This window comes from Lathamus discolor, chromosome 16 (genome assembly GCF_037157495.1).
Source record: "Lathamus discolor isolate bLatDis1 chromosome 16, bLatDis1.hap1, whole genome shotgun sequence".
Taxonomy (NCBI): domain Eukaryota; kingdom Metazoa; phylum Chordata; class Aves; order Psittaciformes; family Psittacidae; genus Lathamus; species Lathamus discolor.
The window spans coordinates 5,907,475-5,931,383 of NC_088899.1; the positions used below are offsets into that span (position 1 = coordinate 5,907,475).

Here is a 23,909-nt window from a genome sequence, read left to right on the forward strand (position 1 = left end):
TGGCCTGTCCCTACAGGCCCTTGTCCCAAGCCCCTCTCCAGGTTTCCTGCAGCCCCTTTAGGCACTGGAGCTGCTCTCAGGTCTCCCCTTCAGGAGCCTTCTCTTGTCCAGGCTGCCCCAGCCCAGCTCTCTCAGCCTGGCTCCAGAGCAGAGCTGCTCCAGTCTTTACAGCAGTTTCTGCTTTGAACAGACTTTGTCTTAGGACTGCTGAGACAAGATTGAAAACACCACTGCCTTTCCCTGTGCTCTCCCTGATTTACTCCCATAGAAATACTCGCTCTGCCCTTGGCACTGGATTAGCTGCATTCAATTTGAAGTCTCACTGCTCCTTACACACCGTTAGTAGGGTCAGGCCAGTCTGTGCCTCCCTTTCTCCCAGCAGTGATGGGCAAGGAGCAGCCACTGCCACTTAAGCTCAGCCTTGCGGATAAGAGGCCGGTTTCACACACGGAGCTTTGGAATTAACGCATCCAGCCATGCACACGCTGTTCATGCTCACACACAGAACTCACTGCACCATACCCAGGGGATCCAGAGCATGTGATTATTGCTCTGCCATATGTAGAAATGAACGTGCAGATCCATCACCCTTTGTTTAAAGTGGAGTCACACAATCAGATTCCACTGCTCTCATGGGAAAAGCTCCTCATTGTGCGAGGATGGGATGTGGCAACACGCCAGCAGCAGGGCTGCCCTGTACACCGATACCTGCGCTTTCTCCTTTCCTCCAAAGCAAGCTCTGTTCCTGACACCTCTGTCTCACAAACACGAACGCTCTCTTCTTTCCCCAAGGGATTCACCCATTACCACCCTTCCCATGTGCACACTGCTCATTGCAGAGCAGTTCTTTGTGCGTTATCTACCACGTTTTGATGGGTTGGGAGATTTTAAAACAAAAAGAAATCCCTGTCAGGCATAAGACTGCTCAGTCAACCTCTTTGTGCCTGTAATGTATTCAGCCTTCGCTGTCAGCACATCTGAGCGCTGCCAAGCGGAGCTGGAATTCTGGGCATGAGTTAAGCCCGGAGCAGCAGCGCCGGGACTGGAAGCAGACACCCGGCCTGGGGGACAAACCCTGCAACAATGAGAGAGGGCAACAGTCAAACCGACTCACCCAAGCCACTGGAGACACCCGTTTGGCTCTTCACGCTGTGCTTGGTGCTGTGACTGCAGTCTGGGATTCGGAGTCTTCTCAGAGGGGAGGAAACAAACTGCAAGAAGAGGCTTTCCTCAGTGAATAAAGCAACTAAAATCCCTGCTATTGTCTGGATGCATGCGATTCAGAACTGACACACATAGAATCCCATGTAACGCTTCACAAAGCTCCAAGGTTGTGCTAAACACAAAGAGCTCTTATTCATAGAGTTATAGAATGGGTTGGAAGGGACCTTAAAGCTCACCCAGCTTCAACCCCTGCCCCGGGCAGGGACCCCATCCACTGGAGCAGCTTGCTCCAAGCCCCTGTGTCCAACCTGGCCTTGAGCACTGCCAGGGATGGGGCAGCCACAGCTTCTCTGGGCACCCTGTGCCAGCGCCTCAGCACCCTCACAGGGAAGAACTTCCTCTACTTTTATAGATGGGAAAACCAGGACAGGGTACGGTCACACAGTCCTACGTGGATTCTCTTCCACCAGCTGCAGCCGAGGCTGTGCAGCCCCACTCATGTATACTCACCATGTCCTTTCCCTTCGCCTTGCACCAAGTCCTGCACACTACAGCTCCTCAAGCCCTACTTGTGTCTAACTCTTGAAGCCAAGGCCAGATTTCAGCAAGCTGTTTTAACCACACTCGGAGAAGCCAAATTCTTGTGCTGTTTATCTCAACCGGAGTTGAGTTGGAGGTACCAGAGGCAGAATTGCTTTGCTTAGTAATTCCTCACCTACATTTAAAGACAATAAAAACAAGGGTTGCTTGGCAACTCTCACAGAGGAGTTACCCAGCAGGACAATGGAGAAAATACTCCTTTTCTTTTGGGTGAAGCAGTGCCCTCCAGGAATCGCTACTTGGAGTTTCTGTACTGGAGTGAGCTCCCTTGATTCAGCCCCTCTTTGGCTTGGGTCTGGCTCTGTGCAGGACATGATGCAAAGCTAGTTTTGATTATCTTTGTAGGGCTCTGGCACTTCTTCCATCCAAAAACATCCCAGAATATTTATAGTGTTTGTGGAACTATAAATTACCATTAGAGTGATAGTCTGGAGGCAAAACAAGCAGAGTAAGGTTTAACCCAGACACTCCCTCTAATGAAATGGCTTTGAATCACCCATCCACAGCCTTCAGGTCAGCAGGATTCCAGCCCAGACTCTGGGAAGCTGGACACGAGAAGAGCATCCCCTGCCATAAACCAAAGCCAGGAGCTGCTTTGGTACTGCAGACGTGTCCCCATCAGAGGTGGCAACAGACTCCAACCCTTCTTTGGTCATCTCAACCACCAGATTCCCATCTTTGGCTCACCCAATGGGGGAATCTTTCCCTCTTGGGCATCACCTGGCTGGCATGGGCTGTGCTGGAAGTTATTCCGTATCTGAGGAAGTAGTTCTCACCTCAAAAAGGTGAGCTTTGCTGATTGACCCTCTGCTGATACAAATGCAGACCTGCACTGTGGCCTTGCACTGCTCATTGGACTTACAGCTGAGGGGTCCATTGTGGAGGAAACATCAGCCAGGAAGCCTCAAGGATTACTTCCCAGAAGGAAGGAGGACCAAGCTGTGCTTTAGACGAGGTAGATGGCTTTATCTGAGCAAAGAGAAGCACAGCCTGAATCTAAGTCAGTTGTCAGTAAGCATTGTCCCTTCAAAGCCGGATAACCTCTTTCCAGCCATAAGGAATTACATGTGGACACCAGAGATCACAGAGGAGTAACCCAAGAGATTCTGATGGGAAAGAGCCATATTGCAGCCTTCAGATGTTCAGAAAACAGGAGTCATAACACACCTCAGAAGCTGAGACTTGTATATGCATGCACAGACACAAAAACGTGGTGCGCTTAAGCTTAAACTTCATTTAGGTAAACCAAAGCTCCAACCTGATACACGCAGATTTCTGTGGGTTGTAACCACCAGAACTAAGTTCTTGCTTTCTGAACCTTTTAATTCAGTTCTAGTTGCTTTCCTAGTAAGTGGAGCTGAATTAAAAGGTTCAAAAAGCAGGTTCTTCCCTATAAGCTCCCCAAGAGCTCACGTACAGGATCCCCGCCTGTCCTATGTCATGGTTAGGGCACAGACTGCCACACAAAGCACCACAGTCCTGCCAGACCTCAGTGGTTTTCATCACCGCCCCCCTCAGATGTGCCTAAGGTGAAGGCTTTTCTAACAAGACAAAAGGCAGCCCTGTTCCCTTTGGCTCTGTAGGAATCACTGGGGAAAGCAACCAACAATCAGATGTGGAGACAAGAAGCAGGGTTGTAAGAGGGCACTAAGGATACGTGAGGAACAACCAAATGACTTCACATTGTCAGATTGGGCTGATTCCCGTTCTTTTTCCAGGCTCTTTTAGCACATCGGGCCCCATCATCCACCTGACGCCTACCACAGGAACAGTGCTTACAAAAGATGAACAAGTGCTAACTGGTGCCAAAGAGAGGAGAATGATCTCTCAGCTCCATCCCTGGGCCTTGTGGCTTGCTGCCTGTCAGCAGCACACACTTCCTGAGTTGTCACAACAGTTCCCTGTGGCTGGCTCACATCAAACCCACCGCAGATGTTCATCCATTTGGAAGCATTTTCACACCCCAGGAGCTGGCAGCTCGCCCATTTCAGTTCATGTGCCAAGGAGCTGAGCTCCTCATGAGCCACAGCTCTGTGATCTCCCAGGGATCAGTTGGAATTGGCACCTCTGTGGTTTGTTCATTATCACGCAGGTTACCAGGACCAGAAACTCAGCCATCAGCTATGTTTTAAGGTGGATAAAGGCACCTTCCAAATCTTTGTGGACTGGTGGATGTTACGTTTGGGATCAGCTGCAGAGGTACCCAAGCACAAAGTGCCCAAGATTCCTGACTTCAAGGAATTCAATTCAAAGGGCCCCAAGCTGACTGCTGCAAAGGGCTTAAACCGAGACTGCTGACTGCTTCAGAATGGTGATCCATTTATTCCCTGAGCAAAGTGTAACACTCAGGTGGAAGCACTCAGCGCAGTAAATGCTTGTTTGTAAATCCCCACTCAACACATGCAATGGCTCTTTAATCTTAGCCTTTCCAAGCAGCTCCACCTTACACTCCTCCTAGCTACTGTAAGGATCTTCTCCAAGCCCACCTCCCTGCCAAGACATTCTGTGCAGCTCTCTGTACCAGGCTTTTTGCTGGTAAAGACAGATTGTTCTCTCCTACAACAGGACAACTTTTAAACCTGTACTGGAATCCCTTTTGTTTTGGAACAGAACCACTTTGATGTAAAAATATGCCCACTTCCTCCCGTTTCTTCCTGATTTTAACAGATGTACTAAAAGGCAACCACTCCTTACTCAGAGCTGTACATGAGCACAGTAGTTTATAGCACACAGATGCTTAATTTTATGCCAAGTGACATTATGTTCATATAGAGAAGCGAGTGTAGCCTGGGTCTTACCTTTATCCTTGTCTGTGCAACCTGCACTGGAGGAAGGCCACATTTTAGCCAGCAGAACCGAGGCTTAACTAAGGTAATTCCTCTTCAAGGAATTCCTCTTCCAGGAGGAAGCTGCAGCTGTGAAGCCTGTCCCTGTCCCTCCATGTGTTGCTTATGAATTGGACAAGAGACAATTCCAAAGCATGCAGAGCAGAACACAGTAATTAAACAGGGAAATCCTGCCTTTGACAACTGGAATTAGTGAACAGATTTAAAGATGACCTGCTACAAGTAACAGGCAGTAAGAATTAGACTTTAAATAGGAGCTATCTAGAGAACATCACGGTTGTTCATGTTTTAACAGATTAAAGTAACTTTTTGTATCATTTTGTGTGAGCTGTGTTAATATCTTGGCATGTACTCAACTATTTAACATACTGAGTATGAAAGAATGAAGTTTCCATCTGTGTGTAAAGGCTGAGTTAAGGCTGATACAGACAAACTCACACTCCATAGCAGTGCTCTGCTGAAGGTCCAATGAGCTCTCCTTGGATCTGCTGCCTGTCCCACTTAGGTGTCTTTTCTCAGCTGAAATGTAATCAGAACCATGCTGAAGAACTACAAACCAACCACTACTACCAGGTGACCAGGATATAACTAGTCCTCCCCCTGCACAAGAAACAGGGGCACGCAGTGGAACTACCCAGTAGTGATGCATTCAGCACAGGTAACTGTTGTGGGAAGCAATTAATTCCTGTTACACAACACAACATCAGAGGCCAAAAGCGAAAGGTCACAAATAGGCCCTCTGGTAATTACACAGAATAACCCTATAGAGCCTCCAGCTCAGGAAATGGGACTGGAGGCTGGCTAAAGGCTGACTGCAAATCCCTTCAGCTGCCTTGGCCCCATATTGAAACTGAAGTTGCCATGAGATTGGTTTGGGTTTAAAAGAAGTGTTAGAGGAGTCACTGTCACACTGACGCATCGGCATCAGCCACAAAACCCCTCAGGCATCTCACTCCCCCAGAGCAGACAGAGGAAGTTTAAGCAGCAGGCAGTGGTTTTACTCACAGAGCTCAAAAGGCTCCATTAACAGCAGCCTGTTTCACACAGTGCACCAGTCGCTCCTCCAGGATGGGCCCAGCGTGACATCTACTACACCTACATTCAGGGTGTAACAGCTTAGGCTAGTCTTAAATTAGTACAAGTCTGATCATCGTTCAGCACCAAATTTCTTTCCTTATGAGTAGGCACAGTGGTATAAGCTCATAAGAAACTACTATCAAGTAAATGTAATAGAAAATCAAATACTTTAATGAAATTAGGGAGCATGAGAGTAACAGCTCAGATATACCACTAGAACTGATACTACTGGGCTGTGTGGGGGGGCTGCTATTGGTTTCGTAAATGCTCTGTTCTTCAACAAGCATGCAGATTGACAAACTACTAATTCTTCAGAGTGTCAAAGATCCTGAGTAAAGAATTCCAAAACACTTAAAATGCGGATATAGGAAATGTCTTAGGAGCTGGTGGCCTGCACACAGCATTGCACAGATAAAAATATACTACTCTCAATACACAGAGCTAAATACTTTCACATTTATCAGAATTTTCTACACAAGTCTTTTGATAGAGTTCAAGTTTTGAGTTTTCTGTATATATCTTCCACCTGTATTAAACAAATGCTTATTTACATCGTGGATAAAGTGTAAAGGCTTAGTAAGGCCATATTCCCATACTGTACTGTAACACTGCAAAATATATATACACATATATAACCTAATATAGGCAACAGGTCTAAAAAAAGTCACCTTACATTTGTACAACATAATTGAGTCAGTATGAAAAGACAGCTTTGTTAGCACCAAGCCACTCCAATGGGGTTTATGAGCTGTCTTGGGCCTTCTAGTTCCACAGCAAAGGACTCTTCAGCACAGTATTCCAATTACTGGGCAACACAGGTCCTGCTTGCAGAACTGGAAGTCCCAAGTAACACTCCACTGCACTACAGTATGGGAATTACTAAAGAGCAGGCATAGGAGCATCCAGAGACAGGTTCTGCAGTGTTGTTAGGGGACACTCCGGCAGAACAATCACCAAAAGACACCGACCAGGTTATGTCTTTCATATCATCTTGTCCCATTAAGTGTTTTTTTTTTTTCCTTTGGATTCATGACAGGAAGTACAGAACTGCCAGCAGAATGGACATGACTCAAGCTGGGTGGGTTACAAGCCAGGTTAACCCTATACTGCAAAGACCAAATGCTTAAATACCAAAGGAAGGAAGGTTTAGCTTTATTCACCGCCTGTGCCTGCTGTGGCCAGGATGCTCTCGCTCATAGCGGTGACTCGCTCGCTCATAGGAGCGCGAACGCTCGTGCCTGTGGTTCCTGTAGTAGTGACTCTTCTTCTTGTACTTCCCTGAATGGTCAGAGCGCTCCCGGGATCGGCTCCGGGAACGCGAGGAGCTCCTGCTGCGGGATTTCCGGGGCTTGTGGGTGGAGTATTTGTAGTCTTTTGATTTCTTGTAACTTCTCACCTTGGAACCTTTGTAGCTGGAGCTGTGGTTGAACTGTCGTGGGGGAGAGTCACTGCGGCTCCGGGAACGGCTGTGGGATTTGGAGCCGCTCGATGTGGAATAACTTTCACTTTTCCTATGGAGAAAGAAAGAACAGTGAAGAAAGCACATTACTTCTTCAGCATTAAATAGAATTACTCCACATTGCTATTAGCATCTGAACGTAGTCACAATACACACACACCTATTGGTATAACTACCAATAGACAAACACTTCTAACTTACAGAGCCAAGGAGTGCAAGCACAGTTTGAGACCAGGTGCTTGATTCTGTATTCCATTGTGCAGTATCCCATGAACACTAGTGTCTCCTAGACTTGAGTACATCTGGCTACTGTACAAATACTGATTTTTAGGCATCCATATCCATTTGGAGTCCAGTATCACGGCTCATGTCCAGATTTATCAGTTTTCCCTTTACTACTCACAAAATATGCATCAATCGCTACATGTAAAGTGGTGGCAACAATAAGACAAAAGGTAAAACTACTTCATCTTGCTTCAGTTACAGAACTACAGTCACCAAAACACCCAAGTTCGGAGCTAATGCTCCTTTCTGGCTCTGTTTTCCCCTCTATGGGCATCATCGAGTTATTTGCTGAACTTCAAAGTCAAAGGCAGAACAGAAACAGACTTTAGAGATGTTTCATTAAATTCAGATAATGACTAAAACACAATTCTGAACTCAACACTGAAGAATTTTAATCAGCAGATTTTAGCTTTGGTCTTTTCTACACTTTAATATAAAGCCAGACTTTTATCAGTTCACACCCAAAACCAATGGCATGACTGCAGAACTAAGAAGTCAGACTTGCAAGGAGCATGAATCTCTGCTCCTACTCTCACCTAGATACAAAAGAAGATCATTTCATATTTCATAAATTAAGGTTTTGCAGGAGCAACTGCCAATGGGATTAAAGTTGGAGGTAAGAATTCATCCACTGCAGAAAATGGTTTCCCAACTCCAGCACAGTTCAGCAAGAACAGAACTCGCTGAAGGTTGTAGCCACAAATGCCCCACTTCCAACATAAAAACCCCAAATCAACAAGCTGCTGCACGGGGGGACACGACACCAACAAGCAGGCTGACATTCCAGTATGTCCCAACATGCTTGCACTCTCTTTTCAGTCTGTTTGGCACAGGCAGGACAAAGCCAGATCCTGCAACTCCTTTGACCTGCGAGCCAAGACAGGTCAGCTCTGAGCCATTAGGCTTCTGGAGTTCTAACTACCAGCGCATACTGCTAGGTTACTTCACAGCCTCAGAGGCCGAGAGGCTACCAAAGCTCACTCTGCGCAATTTTAGCCTGGGAGCTCCTCACAACACGCTGCTCTTACACACAGCACATACCTGTGCTTTGGGGATGCAGATCTGGATGGTGATCTTGAATAACTCTGATCTCTACTTCCACTTCGACTCCTGCTTTCTCTTCCCTTCTGAACACTGCAAGAGACAACAAACAGTAAGTTATTTTGCTTAAAGTAGTCATGGGGGAAAAAAAAAAGAAGCTGCTTCTTTATGACAGCCTTACCCATTGACAGGGCTGTTTGAACTCATTCTTTTTGCTCCCTCTGTTTTCCTTTTAGCATTCTTCATTGCCTGAACAGGTAGTGGTGAAGGTTTATTTCCTTTAGCTTCTTTTGGGGACTCTAGAAGAACAAGCTTTTGTTACCTTATTTTGAAGGCATGAGTTGTGACCAGAAGGACTGAAGCCTCCCTTCCCCCCATCTCATCATCACTGTCTACATGCAGTTTGTATACATGTGCACACACAACCAGCCACAAGAAGTAGATGTGAAGAAGTTCAGAGGAGGCAGAAGTTAATCTGAAACACTTCTGCCAAAACACACAAGTAACCCCAGGGAGTTAACTGATAGGAACATGTTGCTTTCAAAGCCTCTTCAACAAGGCAGAACAGCAGCCTCCTTTCCTTGCCAATTACTCAGATAGTAAAAGTCCTCTTTTAGACAAGACTTGCACTGGACTGGAAGCTTCTGACCAAGTACGGAGGAGAATATTCCTCTCAGCACCCCAAAACACTCCTGCCACAGCTCCTGGTAACACCTGTGTTTTAATACCGCTTCAGCATAATATGCCAATCGCAAGTATTTGTTCAGGTTGATTGCCAAAACCACATAAAAGCCAGCTCCTGTGCTACACAAGTTTAAACCAGCCTTAAGATTAGACTAATTTGATTTTAGCCTTTATCTGTCTCAGATCACAAAATTACACTGCTACTCAAACTCCACCATTTGAATAGTTGCTAGAAGCCAGCTTAAACAAAAATCAAACCACACTGTATATGCACCCCAAAAGGATAAATACACATCTAAGATGAGAAAGTCATTAAAAAGAAGTTATCCACTATTTACCATTTTTCGGGATAGGGGAAAATCCTGCTGTGTTATCCAAACCTGGGGCTCCCTCAGGCACTAGACCTTTTGCTTGCGCCTTTGCCTCTTCGATAGCTAATTTCTTCTTTTCTATTTTACTTTCCAGGTCAGATAAATCAACCTGTGAACACAGGAGCACCACTTATAACAAAACTCAGTCAACTAGACTGTGCTTACTCACTTACAGGGGGTAAAGAGACCCAGACACTGTGACTACTATCCTCTTCCACTTAACGTGCCAGGCTCGCAGCTAGTTTCAAATGGTATAAGGTTCCCCATGTTCTCTTAGAAGTCATGTTCTAACCCAAAGACTTGAAAAGTATGAAAAAGCAGCAAACCTTTTTCCGAGTATAGAGTTGCAAGATTTTTAAGCAGATTTCTTGGATTTCTTCCTCTGTTGCTCCAAAGAGTAAAAACCAGTGTGGACGATTAGGAAGCGGAATCTGAAAGGAAAAGATGTGCTTAGTCTTCTGCTTCCACAAAAGACCTAACAAACTTGCAATGCACAGAACTGTGTGCTCACCTCCAGCGTCCTAGCTGCCAGGTATATACATGCACAGGCAATGCTTTCTGGCTGGAATCTTACAAAGACATCTGTTCTCAGGCTATCATTCATGTAATTCCTGAAAGACAGGAGAGCAGCAAAGTTGCATGGCACTGTAAAAGGTGTTTGGATGGTTTTGTTCTGGTTTTACTTCTATAAGGACTACTTATGTCTGCAGTTACTAGAGTTCAACATTATACTCCTGTAAAATCTAAAGAAACATTGAATCATTTCACTAATAAAATAGAAATCCCTCAAGGGGAGGGACGTGGGACAGGAATTCAATTGAACTGACTGACTGCTGAAAATTCAGTTGTGAAAAGAGAACCAATTTTAACTCCACTTTTCCTTCTGGATCTCTACTGGCCTGCTCTCATGCAATCAACATTTTCATCAAGACAACATACAGTATAATCTGAAGTACTCAGTTATAGATTTTTAGGTTCACATGTTTCACTGCAATAGGGCTGAACCCAGATGGTTTGCTGAAAGCCGCAGCTCCTGGCGTAGGTCTCCCATGAAAACGTGGTCCACTTCAGCACACATCAAGATCCACAGGAGATTTAAGGTGTCCCTTTTCCTCCAGGAGCATTATTTTCCATCCAGAACAGTGTTCTTTTCGATGCAAAAAAGCAGCCACAGAAGAAATCGAGGTGCTTGGGAACATCAGTTCAGGAGAATAGTCAGTATTCAGGCAGATCTCCTCTTTGGCACATGAAATAAGGTTTCCAAATTGTCCCATTTCAGTAAGGTTGCTTAAAATGAATGTTCACAGAATGAGAAAACTGTAAAATATTGCACACATTGCAGTCAGTAACACTTAAGCATTATTCTTTTAAATCTTAAATACACAAAGTAACTGCCTCTGAACCTGCCACCCGATGTGCTTAAAGTGATCTAGATCTTTTTGAGCACTTTAAGCAAAATATCAGATGGGGAAAAGCTAAAACCAGACACAGTAGAAAGTCCTCCAAATAATAGGCTTTCTAGAAGCAGTAATTAACCACGTGGGTACCCAGTATACAAGGATTCACTATCCTCCAAGACATCCAAACCAAAGACCGCAGTCCAGACACTTGTAACCTACTTTAATACAGGACAGGATTAAAGCTCTTTTTGTCTTAAGAGTATCAAGCTCCCACCTGCCCCAGTTGTTTTACATTCTTGTTTACACAAAGAGCAACTGCTGCCCCAGAGATGCAATGTTAAACTTCAGCTCATCTTTCTGGGGGAAAGGAACTTCAAAACCTACTTCTTTTCCTCTCCCCGCTACAAAGAGAACACAAACCTTTCAGCAAAAGAAGTGATAAAGAATAGTACTGCAAACATATGGGAGCCATAGAGGCTCTGTCTAACGTGCCAAACTGAAAACATGCCTGCTTCCAAGTTCGGCCTCTGCGTATCGTCCCTGTGGGCTCAGGTTTGGACGCATGAGGAAATGAATCCTTGTCACAAGAGAGTTTAAGGAAAGATAATTTGTAAATGCACATTTCAAAACCCAATGATACTGGATACCCACCAGCTCTCAGGTACTGGAAGGATTAGCACATAAATGTGTTATTTTAACATCTAAGCCATTTCTCAATTGGGGTAATTTCCTCCCTCCCTCCTTACCTATCCCCTCCTTTCATAACAAGTAGCACACTGGAAATGAGTAGTCCACAACTCACATTGAGTACTTCCTGCAGCAGTACTGGGAGATCTGGTTGTGGGAAGTTTCTCCAAGTATTACATTTGACTCCAAGCTTCACACATGTACTCAAATGTTTTCTAACTAGTTTACAAATGGAGACTAGATTTCAGTTTGTGTTAATTCATCCCTTAAAGACTTAAATCCCACCATTTTAATAGTTATCGAAATAGAACATTTAATATCTTTCAGACCTTCAACAATCAGGTTATAAAATATACAACAGTCAAAAGGCACAATCAAAATAAAAAGTTAAAAAGTATAAGCACAAGAAGCCGTTGGCCAGTTACTATACTATCATGTATATACCACCTGTCTAGAGTCAGCCTTCTCTTTGGAGAGCCTGCTTTGGTTTGACTGAAGACGGCAGCTATCCCTGCACCATAGCGCTTGGGCAGCAGAGGAGAAGTCTTAGTCACTTACCCTCAGAGGCTACCCTTTGATTAAAAGAGTACAGAAAAGAAAAGTCAAAACTGGTTCTCTACACGCAGGTTACAGTACCAGACAGTTCAGTCAGCAGAAATATGATCTTTGGATTCACTAAGGTTTTTAAACCACACTCTTTGTTAAAAAGCATTATTGTTTAAAAGCATTACTTGTGAAGTTTAAGACCTAGAATTTTACATTAGCTTCCCATCCCCACGCAAATCTCTACAGTAATGAGAGCAATGCAGAGGATATTTCTTGGCAAACATGAGAAAATTTATCTAGTCTTAGAAGCTGACATCTTGTATTACCCATATAGTTAATGAAATAGATCTGTGCTGAGTGTTTGATACACCTGTAATCAAGCTCAAGCCCTGGAAAAAGCCAGTTCCCAGCACTTCAACTACACATAGTTCTGGCTGAAAACAAAAACCCCAAGGAAACTCTATTACCCACCCAACATTTTCCCTTCAGCTGAAGAGCAAAAGCAGAGAGGAGGGAAGTGAGAAGTCAGGGTGGAAAGCTACCTTACCATTAAAACAGCACCTCTAACTTAAGAGGCCGATCAACATTTGGGTAGTAGTTTGGGGCACGCCAAGAAGCAGTGGAGCTGTCTGGTGTGGCCCACAATCATATCTGAGCAATGCTGCCCAGAGTGCCTCAAGTGACATATTTCTGCTACTGCCCCTGCTGGTCTCTTATAACAAAGAAAATCAACTTACCATGATGTCTGGACCAGGTGTTGGTTACGTTCACATTCTAATACCTGAAGGTACATAACGATTATCTGGAAGATATGGGTTATCAAGTTATTAACAAGCATCTTGAGAGCCACCTATTTATTTCAGAGGGACATCCATGAGGCATCTGTAACTCTTTCAAGTTCTAAAACACTCCACATGAGCGTCTGCACCATCCCCAGTGTTTCTTCACACAGCTTCTGCTCTCCAATGCAAAAGCTGGCCACTCAACAGATCTGACCTTCCTAGCTTTCCATCTTCTGTGCTCAGGCACATCTAGATGTCTCCTCTTCAACTGTTTTCAAGCTAGGTATGTTCTCCTATACAACTCAGGACTCCTTTTAGCTGTAACTTGGGAGAAAATACTGCTAGCTGCAATAAGCAGCGAAGAAGAAGAGCACTTGCAGAGAACAGACCTAACATGTTGTGTGCCACTGGTTTATTCAGTTCTAGCCTTTTTCTTAGGTTTGAAAACAGGGATGCACATAAAAAGACTATCAGCAAAAAATTTACTCTAACTAGCAAACAACTGTCCTCTGGGGTACTGATAGCATGAGTGAATTCTGAAAGTCAAGTAGATTTAAAAGGATGAATTTAAGACAGTGGCAGTTTTTAGAGGAAGAAAGAGCAAGAGCCCGAGTTCTGCTGGCACAAAAGTAGGAGGTTCTTTTACCACTTAGCTACCTATGGCATGATGCTAATGATGCTCAAGCACCACCCTGAACATTTGCAGTAGCTGCATCTCTACTATCATCCTAATCTGACATGATATACTTAAATAGAGAATTGCCTCATTTCTATCAAGCCCTTCACACCTGAGTGTACTTTTCAGACCATAAGAAACACTTAACTGTCTCATGTGGGTTTCATAACCTCAGCATATTTCCACACAGAGATAACAGACTATCACAGCCTTAAGTCTCCAAATGCCTTTCTGCTTAAGGACCTGTGTTTAGTTGATGTTTTCCAACACCAAAGCTACCTACTTATGTGATTTGACTTCAAGGAATACTTAGCATCTGCATCCACCTCCAGTCGTCATTCAGCAGTGATACAAGACCAATTAGTAAGAATCTCTTGAATGAGAAAGAAGAGATTGGGATCATAAGAAGCTAGCTTTACTGAATTAACTAGCTTTATCATTACAACCATACACTTTCCATATAATTAGGCAACTAATCAAACCATTTATAGCAAATGAAACACTGATTATGAAGTTAATTTATACAGTACAAACCTTATGAGGGTGCTTCACATGAACACAAAATCCCAACTCCTTTAACACTCTTCTTTCTGCCTTAATTATTTGATTCTTCAAGTTCACATATTCTTGATCCAGTATTAGAGGCACAGGTTTTCTGCAAGAGAGTTTCAAATACTGAAGATGGTCTTGATCTCAAAGAGTGCTCCTAAGCAAGCTGTGTTTGTGTAAAAATAAGGGACATCAGTGTTCATAACACCAGAAATATTCACTTCATAAAATGGGTAAACTTATTTTTCTCCTTTATGAGATCTCTTCAAGATGCGCCCTGATTTATAAGATAGGGAATGATACTATCACTGGCCCAGGAAGTTTAATGATTAAAACACAAAAGAAATACTTCAGATTATGTCAAAGTCTGAGCTTACTTTTTTTCCCGTAGATGTCTGAGCCGATGGAACACATTAATCACATCCCTTATGCGTCTTGGCGCTTCCTCAATTTTGGATGCCAAGTGAACACAGGCCATTGACACATGCTGAAATAGAAGTATTGCAAGATACTGATGTTTTGCTCAACTCAGGAACTGATCTCCTCCAACAGCTTAAGGAGGGATAACAGCAGAAAACGGTGGTAAAACAAAGAAATACTAAAGATTAGGCTAAATCAGTGCTATATAGCCTTGCAAAGTCATGTTGTTCAGTAAGTAAAAGCCACAGGCTAGTTACTAACACTCTGATCACCTCTAAGATGAGAGCTTGCCAAAATGGATCAAAGATCAAGTCAGATTTGAGCCATACGCATATTTTAGTGTGTTCTTACCTCCATGGAATGCTTCACAAAAGACTTGGTATAAAAGAAACGCTGAAATAGCACCTGTCCTGTAGCCATAGCCACCTGCAAGAGCAACCACAACAGGGATTAACAAAACTACCAGTTCCAAAGAGAAATTACTTAGCACGAATTTAACAAATCTATGACCCAGAAGACTAGCAAGGCTACATTTAACATGGGAGCAAGTTCAGTGGCAGCTAAAGGAAACTAGCACTCTACCTTAGTAACAAATTAAGATGCCCAATACAGTATCAACACCACAAATAGGCTTTAAGCCAAATACACGCATTAAAGTACAAACTTCTTTTATGAAGGGTGAAAACATGCTCCAAATAAGTAAGAAAGAAGAAACCCAACACCAACCTAAACCCTAAAACCCAATAAAAGTGAGAGTTATGGCAGCAACCAGGAAAACTTTACCTTTCTTTGGCTTGGGGAGTGAAGAAATCTAATTATATTATGATTTGCATATACTTTTAACACAGATTGAGCAACCTGGTCTAGTGGAAGGTGTCCCTGCCCATGGGAGGGACTTGGAACTGGATGAGCTTTTTAAAGTCCAACCCAATCCGTTCTGTGACTGAATTCAAGCAGCTGAAACTCAGTAGCCGGAAAGTTTTATACTCGGGGGAGCATCGCGGCTCTTTCCCATTGGATTTCACCAGGGAACAAAACCGTTTCCGAGGCCACAACAACTCGAAAAGAGCCTAAAAAAAACCCCGACTTTTCGCAAGCTCCGGTATTAAACAGGCACCGCCCGTGCCTGCCCGGGGAGGCGGCGCAGGAAGGCGGTTACATCACCCGCTTCCTGCTCCCGGCCGGGCGGGGAAGGCCGCAGGCCCCAAGGCCCAAACCCCGGCTGAAAGGGACAGCTCCCCACCTTCCCCGCGATCCGCGGCTGGCGGCCGAGGCCCGGCTCCGCCCGCCGCCGCGTCGAGGCCCAGCGAACAAAGCTCTCCCTCGGCGAGAGGCCTCCCCACCCCGCCCGACCAGGCCGCGGCCGAGCCCCCCACCTGCGGCAGACGGAGTAGGATGCCGGCCGCCTGGATGAGCTCGCAGCCCGTGACGCGCAGCTCGGTCTCGGTGTCGGGGTCGAGGCCGCTGCTCATGGATGGCGTGAAGCGCAGCGTGTGCTCAGGCAGGAGGCAGTTCTCCAGCGTGATCAGCACGCCGGAGTACAGCCGGTCCCCGATCAGCACCGCTCCAGGGCCCGGCACCGGCGCTCCGCTCCCCGCCGAGGCGGACCCCGCCGCCATGGTGCCGGCGGCCTGAGGCCCCGCGGGGCCGCCGCCTCCCACCGCCGCCACAGCCGCCGCGCTACCGGGCCCCGCCGCCATTTTGTGGTGCCGCCGCCTCGCCTGGCTGCGCTCTCCTTCCCCGCAACCCCTCCCTTCTTCCACCTCCGGTCGTCGCTTATTGGTTGGGCGCAGCGAAAGCGGCGCTCACCCATTGGCCCGGCCACCCTGACGTCTGACGCACAGCCCCGGAGCCGAACGTAGCGGCGTGACGCAGCGGTTGGGAATTCGAACAGGGGGGACGGGGTAGGACTTCCGGTGCGTGCCGCTTCCCTCAGGAGCGATGGCGCTCCCCGGTCACCGCTTTGCCGCTAGGAATTAACCAAAATCGCCTTTATTAAGCTCGTAATGGGACAGAAAGCGTGATGTATACGTGCGATTTCTACAGGCCTGACTTCAAACCGCGGTTTCAGTCACACCACCCCAGCGGACAGTCACCACTGCACCCAGGCCCTCCTCTCCTTCTGGAACCGTCTGTGAGGACTCTGCTCCGCAGCCATGCTCTCTCAGCAGCGGTCAGTAAGCAAGCTGACCCTGCAGCACAAGTTCCTGTTCGTAACACGTATCCGCGGCCTCTTCCCCATCAATACTGGCGGTGTACGATGCGCGAGAAGATCCCCTCTGGTTCTTTCCCATCTCCCAGCGCGGCAAGGAAGCCTTCTTGTCTCCTCCTCTGGGCTAAGGCAGCTAGCGACTTGAATGTCTTTGGCTCGTAAATAGCCAGATCTGCAATCACTTTCCTATTCAGCTCCACCTGGGACTAAACACAAGAGAATGTGTTGGTCAAGTACTGTAATTTTTAGGAACAACACTACAGGGCTTAATAATCACCTCAAGTCCTAAGGCAAATGACCTCTTTTCTATGCTGTACAGTTTGGGAACTTAGAGGACTGCCACTCAACTCAACCATGGATGTCTCATTAAAATACATTTGTTCACTGACTTTCTCTAAGTAGAAACCAAGAACTGAAGAACCATGGCAGGCCACATGGTACAGGTTAATCCATGGCATGTGCTTCAATTCTTATACAAAATCAAGTTTACTTGTCTCTAAGCTGCTTGGAACATTAAAATGTCTCCTAGAGAAACACAGACTGCAGGGTCAAACACCCTTAACAACACTAGGTACTGCATAGTTAGTGCGTATCCTTTAGGTAGGTATTACTGAAAACAGCTTGGATCTTTTAACAAAGAACCTTACAAAAATACATTGCTCTGAGACAAGAATCAAAGGGACAGGGAAAAAAAGGGGGGAAAAGAAGGAAAAATTAAGTTAGCTTTTTTGATAGTGCTTGATGCTTTGGTTACAGTGTGACAAGAGTAACCAGGAGGACAAGTGTATGAATATTTCAACATGTCAGAAGACCTAGAAAGTTATCTATTGATGAGAAATACAATGTTTTAAAAGATGCTATAAATTTATGTGTAGTTCCACTTTAAGAAGGACAAACATTACCTTTTTATTACAGCCAACTGCAGTTCCAGTACCACCAAATTCAAACCAATCCCCTGGCATGTTTAAGAACAAGGGACAATAGCACCAACTCAATGCCCGTGCTCCCCGAAACACAAAGCCAGTGAAAGGAATAGAGTTTCTGAAGGTTGTTTTTGCTAACCCAAGCTTCGTACGTTTAAATTTCTTGGAGTAAAAGGAAAGGCCTTAATGCATGCGGTAGCAGCAAGTGTAAAAGCGTTTTACAACCGTGTTCTTAAGATGCACAGTAAAAGTTTTGGGAACAGAACAAGGTGTACAGCAACAATGTTAACCAGGATACAAGGTGAACATTGTGCACAGGAAGAAGAGGAACAGGTTTAGGGCAGAACTTAGGTCCTGAAGTGAACAAAACTGGTCTCCTAGGCAGAATGCCATTCATCACTAGAAGGAGGAAGCAGGGCAGTGTTGGCAGAAGGTGTCTGACAGAAGGACCTTTTCCATCCCTCCACCATGCCCTGTGCCACTGTTACTCCTCAAAGACGGGCAAGTGGAGGCTGCAGCTGCAATTCCTGGCAGTTGCATCCTTAGACAGGAACCAGCAACCCTTTGATCTGCTTTGGCAGACTACATCTCTTTGAAAGGTATCAGAGTTTTGGGAAACTCATTTGCCTGGCACTGCAGAAGACCCCTCTCATACAATGCGTTGTTTCAAAGTGGTTATTCTTCAAGCACCATCCTTACCTTAAGCAGATTGCTTATGAAAGACGGGTACTTCAAACCATGTTCCAGAGAAGCTGCTCCAATCCTAGTGATCCAGAGCTGAAAGGGTAAAAATGAACACTTTGGATGATAAAATACTTTAACAGGAAACATGTCAAGCTGCTCTGCTCACAGATTGACATATTCAGGCCTACAGTGTTCTCAGTGCAACATCTACATGTATGAACCTCAGAATGTGAGCTGTTTCAGGTCACAGAGGGATATGCTTACTTCAAACTCGTATCTTTAACCCGTTATTAAAGCATTTTGAGACACCCCCAAGTAAGGAAAACAGCTCTTTCAGTTATGCTCTTCCCCATTATAGATCTAACACGTTGCTCCTTACCGCTCTCAGGAACCTCTTCTTCTCTCTCCTGGCCTTGGTGGACTTCACAAAGGCTCTCCGGACGCTCCGTACTGCCAGCTTGTAGCAGCGGTTCTTCCTGCCACGAAAGTGCTGGAAGAAACCCAACATGTTCTTGTCCAGTTATCTTTAAGGCTGTTAAACCCTTAATACTTAACAATAATACTTAGTAAATGCTGGTTTGCATTCCTCAATGCTTCCTAGCAAGGATCACTGAATACTTTACAAACAGCAGCTAAGCCTTCAGTTTGGCATAAAATGGACATATTCTTTCCTGAAGCTGGGGAGTTGGAGCGTTTTGGTCCAGCAGGAGGAAGCCAAAACCAGACCTCATTTTAGGCTGGGGGGCGAGGTAAGAAGAGAATCATCTTCAGTGCTTTCCCAACCCCTACACTCATGCGTTTATTCTCATTCCCCCTTTTTTGACAGGATGAACACAAGGATGGGACAGGAGCCTCTGATACATCAAAAACATGCTGCGGCCCCGACAGAAAGTGTAACAAAAGGAGTTTACTGGGGATGCACTGACATCCATCTGACATGAAGCACAAAGACGTTGCAAGCGCTGCGCAGATAAAGTAGTAACTACGACTGGTTCTGAGGGCACGAAGATGCTGTCATTTACTTTTAACGTTTCCCATCTCGCTCCTAGAGCAAGATGCACTACTGGGTGCAGTCTGCCCTTGAAAAGCAAAGGCTCTTCCTGAGCCTAGGCTTGCTAGCTTGAGCTTCAGTTGAAATCACATTGTGAAGCAGCCTCTTTCACCTTGCAAAATGCGCTTGAATAAAGGCCAAGGTTAAAATCACCTTGGCACATGGCTGCTGTGTTGTGGCACAAGCACTGTACATGTTTATGGCCTCCAGGCTTAATCCCAGACTGGTTTGGGCTGGAAGGGATCACAAAGCTCACCCAGCTCCATCCCCTTCCACGTGCAGGGACCCCTTCCACTGGAGCAGCGTGCTCCAAGCCCCGCACGGGAAGAGCCTGCGGGCACCCACCGAGGGGCCAGGCCGCTCCCCGCCCGCAGCCGCTCACTCACCCGCGCATACTTGAGCACCTCCTGCACCCTCCAGAAGCGGTCCGTGAGGCGGCAGCGGAGCCAGCGCGCCCCGCTCAGCACCACCATCGCCTCGGCCCGCCCGCAGCACCGCCGTGCCCGGCGCCTTCCGGGGCGGGGAGAAGGCGGCGCGGCAGCGGCTCTTCCGCCGGGTTGGGAGAGCAGGAGGGGGGGCTCCGGGGGAGCTTAGAGCAGCTCCAGTGCCTGAAGGGGCTGCAGAGAACCTGGAGAGGGGCCTGGGACAAGGGCCTGTAGGGACAGGCCAAGGGGAATGGCTTGAACCTGCCCGAGGGGAGGCTGAGCTGAGCTCTTAGGCAGAAGCTCTTCCCTGTGAGGGTGCTGAGGCGCTGGCACAGGGTGCCCAGAGAAGCTGTGGCTGCCCCATCCCTGGCAGTGCTCAAGGCCAGGTTGGACGCAGGGGCTTGGAGCAAGCTGCTCCAGTGGAAGGGGTCCCTGTTCATGGCAATGGGTTGGAGCTGGATGAGCTTTAAGGTCCCTTCCAACCCAAACCAGTCTGGGATTCTGTGAATAGAAGACATGATGTTAACCACAAGACAATCATAATTCATTCAGCTTAAATTAGCAAGGCTAAAGCAGCATGGAAAGCTTTTGTGTTGTTTTCAGGGACGGAAGAATCCATACTGGGTCTTAAAGCATCTTCCTGTTTGCAGGAGATAATGAGATGTGAAATGGAATTCTCTGCAGCACACCACGAGATGGTGCTGTCATTATAGAGAGGACGCTGATTTCTTAGAGCCAGTGTCCTGGCGTCAGAGAACCAAAGAATTTGCCTGATGATCTTTAATCATCGCTAGTTCAGCAGCTCAGAGCAATAGTGCTCCTGTTACCTATTGCTCCTTAACTTCTCCATCCTCAAGGTGTCTTTCCCACTCTTGGGCAGGTGATTGTAAAGGATGTGGGAATTTCACACAATTGGGGGGGGGGGGGGGGATCTTTCCCGCTGGGGTTTGACACCAACCTCACTTGGTTGTTGGAATCATTAGAATGTGTGGGCTTCTTCCAAAGGAAAAGGAAAGAATGGTTTTCCCTGATGGGTAAAATAATGTGTCCAGGCTGCCTTCTAGAGATGCAAGTGCTACTGAAGAGTTAAGCATCATTTCTAGCTCCTTTAGCAACTCAAACTATCAACACTTACAGATACCTGAATATCTGCCTGCATGAGCATCTTTTTATGCTTCTCGCTGTTGTAAATTACATACAATCAAGTATTATTCTAAAATTAATGTTATGGTAAAAGGCTTTGCTAATAAACTGGAATTTTTTTTTCACTTGGGCACACAGTTTGTTTTTATACTGATATTTGCAGACAAACCCCAGATTTCTGACTGTTTTCAGATGTAAAAGCTGTGTGGAAGAGGAAGGAACACAGGCTCAGTGTTTTCTTGGTTCAACAAGTACCGAACTGTTTCATTTTCCTTTTCCTGCCCTCTTCCTTAGCTGGAGCATTTACCTGTAAGCTGGAACGGTCACACCAACCAGCAGGAAGCCTGTGAGACTGGCAGAGCTTGTAATGGACATCACAGAACAGAGCACACTGGGTCTGCAAAGAATCAGAATGGTAGAGAAATGCTCAAAGCCGATGTCAAACATTCCTCAGATCCACGTGACTCCATCAGCCTGGTTATTCCAAGCTGGTTTCAGTAGCAGTTATTGATGGTTTATTGGGTTGTTTGTTTTAGTGGGAGTTCAATGCTGAAGAGTGATTCTGGTCAGGGGAAGCACAGCTGTGGGGATGGAAGTGTCATCTGCACACATTTCATCCCTCCTTTTCACCACTTCGGACTCCCAAAGGGAAGCTTCACTCCACAGAGCTGACTGACACAGCTCCTTTGTGGGAACAGGCAGGCGAAACACAGCCAGCAGGAAGGAGTTTGGGTTGTCCTTTGCCCTTCGGGGTCTGAGAATCAGGCTTAGAGAATCCTCAGGATTGGCTCCGTCTGCATCAGGCTTGTGCAGGTTAAATGCCAGCACTGAATTCAGTCCAGAGGTGTTCCTTCTGCTGAGCTCTGGTAGAAACACAGTGTTGTGTTAAGACATGCAGGATGGCAAGCTGCACAGAGCAGCCAACCCTGCTCTCTGTGGAGCTGTAGAAGCTCTGTGCTGCCCTAAAACAACACAGTAAAGTGATTTTGGGGTAGAATGTTCAGTTGCCCAGCGCCAACATCGCGATCTTGATAGAGTTTCAGTCTAACTTTGATTCTACCTCCTATGGTTTTGCTTTGTGTCTGTGTTGTCCTTTCTCCACTGAGCAGACATAAATCAAGCTTGAGAAATATGACATATTTAAATCAATGGTTGTGAGGTTGGCAGCGTAAATACTGAGACTCTTTAGAAGCCTCCCTGCCATTTGTCACATTTATTACATCCAGCACCATCTGCTTTCCTGCGCGGAGTCAGAGCTTTATTAACACTGTGTCTGGCTGGGCAGCAACTGAAAGCAGGACAGATTCAATTGTGATTTCCCTCTGGATGTCTGGATAGATCCATGAAGAGATTTTGCAGCTTGAGAGAAAGCTGCTACCCTGCGTTCTCCCCTAGGAGCCGTTCAGCCCAAGAGTGCACTGAAGAAAATGGGTGGAACAAGATGAAAATGGACTTGCATCCTCTGATGAGGCTGTTCCACTCTGCCTTTTTAGATCTCTCTCTCTCTCTCATGCGTGTATTCCTAACCCATTTTCACAGTTTGTTCCCCTTGTTCCCCCTGTCCCCCTTCTCCCAGGAATATGCCTGTCCGAGCAGAGCTGGGGTTTGCAGTCTTGTTAAAACCCAAATGGAGCTGTCAGCTGAAGGGCTTTTGAAATCAGTTGTAAACCTTGGGATGAGTTGGTACACAAAAAACCCCGCTGCAGTGCTTGACAGCTGAAAGTGAGAAAGTAGAGGGACGCTTTCAGATGTGGGACACAGTTATTACAATGCAGAGCTGCAGGAAATGGCTTTATAATCAGTTTAAAGAAGTAATTTTCAGATGCATTTTTCAGGTTGAAGCGCAAGGAAAGCCATTATTCCCTGTGATGAGAGTGTGTGCAGTACATTGTGGTATACAAGATGTTCTTTAGCGCTCCAGCTAGGTGGGGTAGCCAAACACAAGAACAATCTTTCAACGGAAGGAAATAGGCCTCCTCGGGGCAGTGTTCCATAGGGAAATTCAGCTTACGCCATGGCTCCTTCAACCCCTTCTACTCAGTTCTGTACTTCTGGTTTCACTTCTCTCTGCTGAGGCAGGTTCAGATGGTTCAGGACTCTCTTCACCCACAAGCAATGGATGTTGAGCCTGCATTTTGTGTTGCTCTCATCACCTCCTACTACTGAAATGGCTTTGCCAGAGGCTGTTATTAAGCCATGGTGTGTTTGGATACAGCTGCCCAGAGATCTGCCAGCCCTAAGTTATCATATGCTAGAGCTCTTCTAATGGGCCAGCAGTAAATAAGGCAGACACACATACCAAAACCCCCAAAGCAGGAAGGAGATGGGCACCCAAAATGTACAACTTTAAACAACTTAATGAAGGAAAGCTAGCACTCATCTGTGTTATAAAATCATCTTACATTCAGCATTGTGTGAACCTTATTTTTCTGATAACCTTCTTCCAGGGCAGAATTTTCTGAGCATCACACTGGGACACAGGACTTTGGATTCCTTCCCTGACTTGTGCCATAGGTGAGCTCAGCCTTCAGGTTAGGCCTGTGCTGCCTCAGTTTCCTCTGGAGATAAGGAAGTTTTCTCCCTCCTGCAGTACTATGATCATGCATAGATGAATGCAGCTAAAAGGCTGCATAAACATGCAGGTATTACTGAAATCCTTCACTAATATTGCTCGTGAGGCAGATGAAATAATTGGTAATTGCTGTGCCTTCACTACAAGTATACTCATTTGTTCTGCACACAATAACAATGCTGAGTGCAGAGAGCAGATTTCTGAGGTATATTGTCTTTAGTATCCATTGCTCGGAGGTTTTTACTCCGGAGATAAACTAGAAAATTAATCAGAGGCTGAATGATTACAACTGAAAAGGGACCATCTTGACCT

General features: G+C 45.9%; 2 protein-coding genes across 9 annotated transcripts; both read right to left on the reverse strand.

Moving 5' to 3' along the window:
• Positions 1-5,831: 5,831 nt before the first annotated feature.
• CCNL2 (cyclin L2) lies at positions 5,832-16,322 on the reverse strand. 8 transcript variants are annotated; one of them, XM_065696220.1, is made up of 11 exons: positions 15,964-16,322; positions 14,939-15,013; positions 14,545-14,654; positions 14,153-14,273; positions 12,898-12,962; positions 10,039-10,138; positions 9,854-9,958; positions 9,495-9,636; positions 8,654-8,771; positions 8,473-8,565; positions 5,832-7,198 (listed from the first exon to the last, which is right to left on the reverse strand). In XM_065696220.1, the coding sequence occupies exons 1-11, from the start codon at positions 16,285-16,287 to the stop codon at positions 6,844-6,846; spliced, it is 1,608 nt and encodes a 535-aa protein (XP_065552292.1). In that variant the 5' UTR covers positions 16,288-16,322; the 3' UTR covers positions 5,832-6,843. The 8 variants fall into 8 exon arrangements, with proteins under 8 accessions (XP_065552292.1, XP_065552295.1, XP_065552294.1 ...); XM_065696223.1 differs by lacking the exons at positions 12,898-12,962; positions 14,153-14,273; positions 14,545-14,654; positions 14,939-15,013; positions 15,964-16,322 and adding an exon at positions 11,730-12,155 and having other exon boundaries at positions 10,039-10,814; XM_065696222.1 differs by lacking the exons at positions 12,898-12,962; positions 14,153-14,273; positions 14,545-14,654; positions 14,939-15,013; positions 15,964-16,322 and adding an exon at positions 11,730-12,155 and having other exon boundaries at positions 10,039-10,844.
• Positions 16,323-16,563: 241 nt separating this feature from the next.
• MRPL20 (mitochondrial ribosomal protein L20) lies at positions 16,564-19,979 on the reverse strand. The gene is made up of 4 exons (XM_065696235.1): positions 19,844-19,979; positions 18,786-18,896; positions 18,422-18,499; positions 16,564-17,005 (listed from the first exon to the last, which is right to left on the reverse strand). The coding sequence occupies exons 1-4, from the start codon at positions 19,928-19,930 to the stop codon at positions 16,829-16,831; spliced, it is 453 nt and encodes a 150-aa protein (XP_065552307.1). The 5' UTR covers positions 19,931-19,979; the 3' UTR covers positions 16,564-16,828.
• Positions 19,980-23,909: the final 3,930 nt, after the last annotated feature.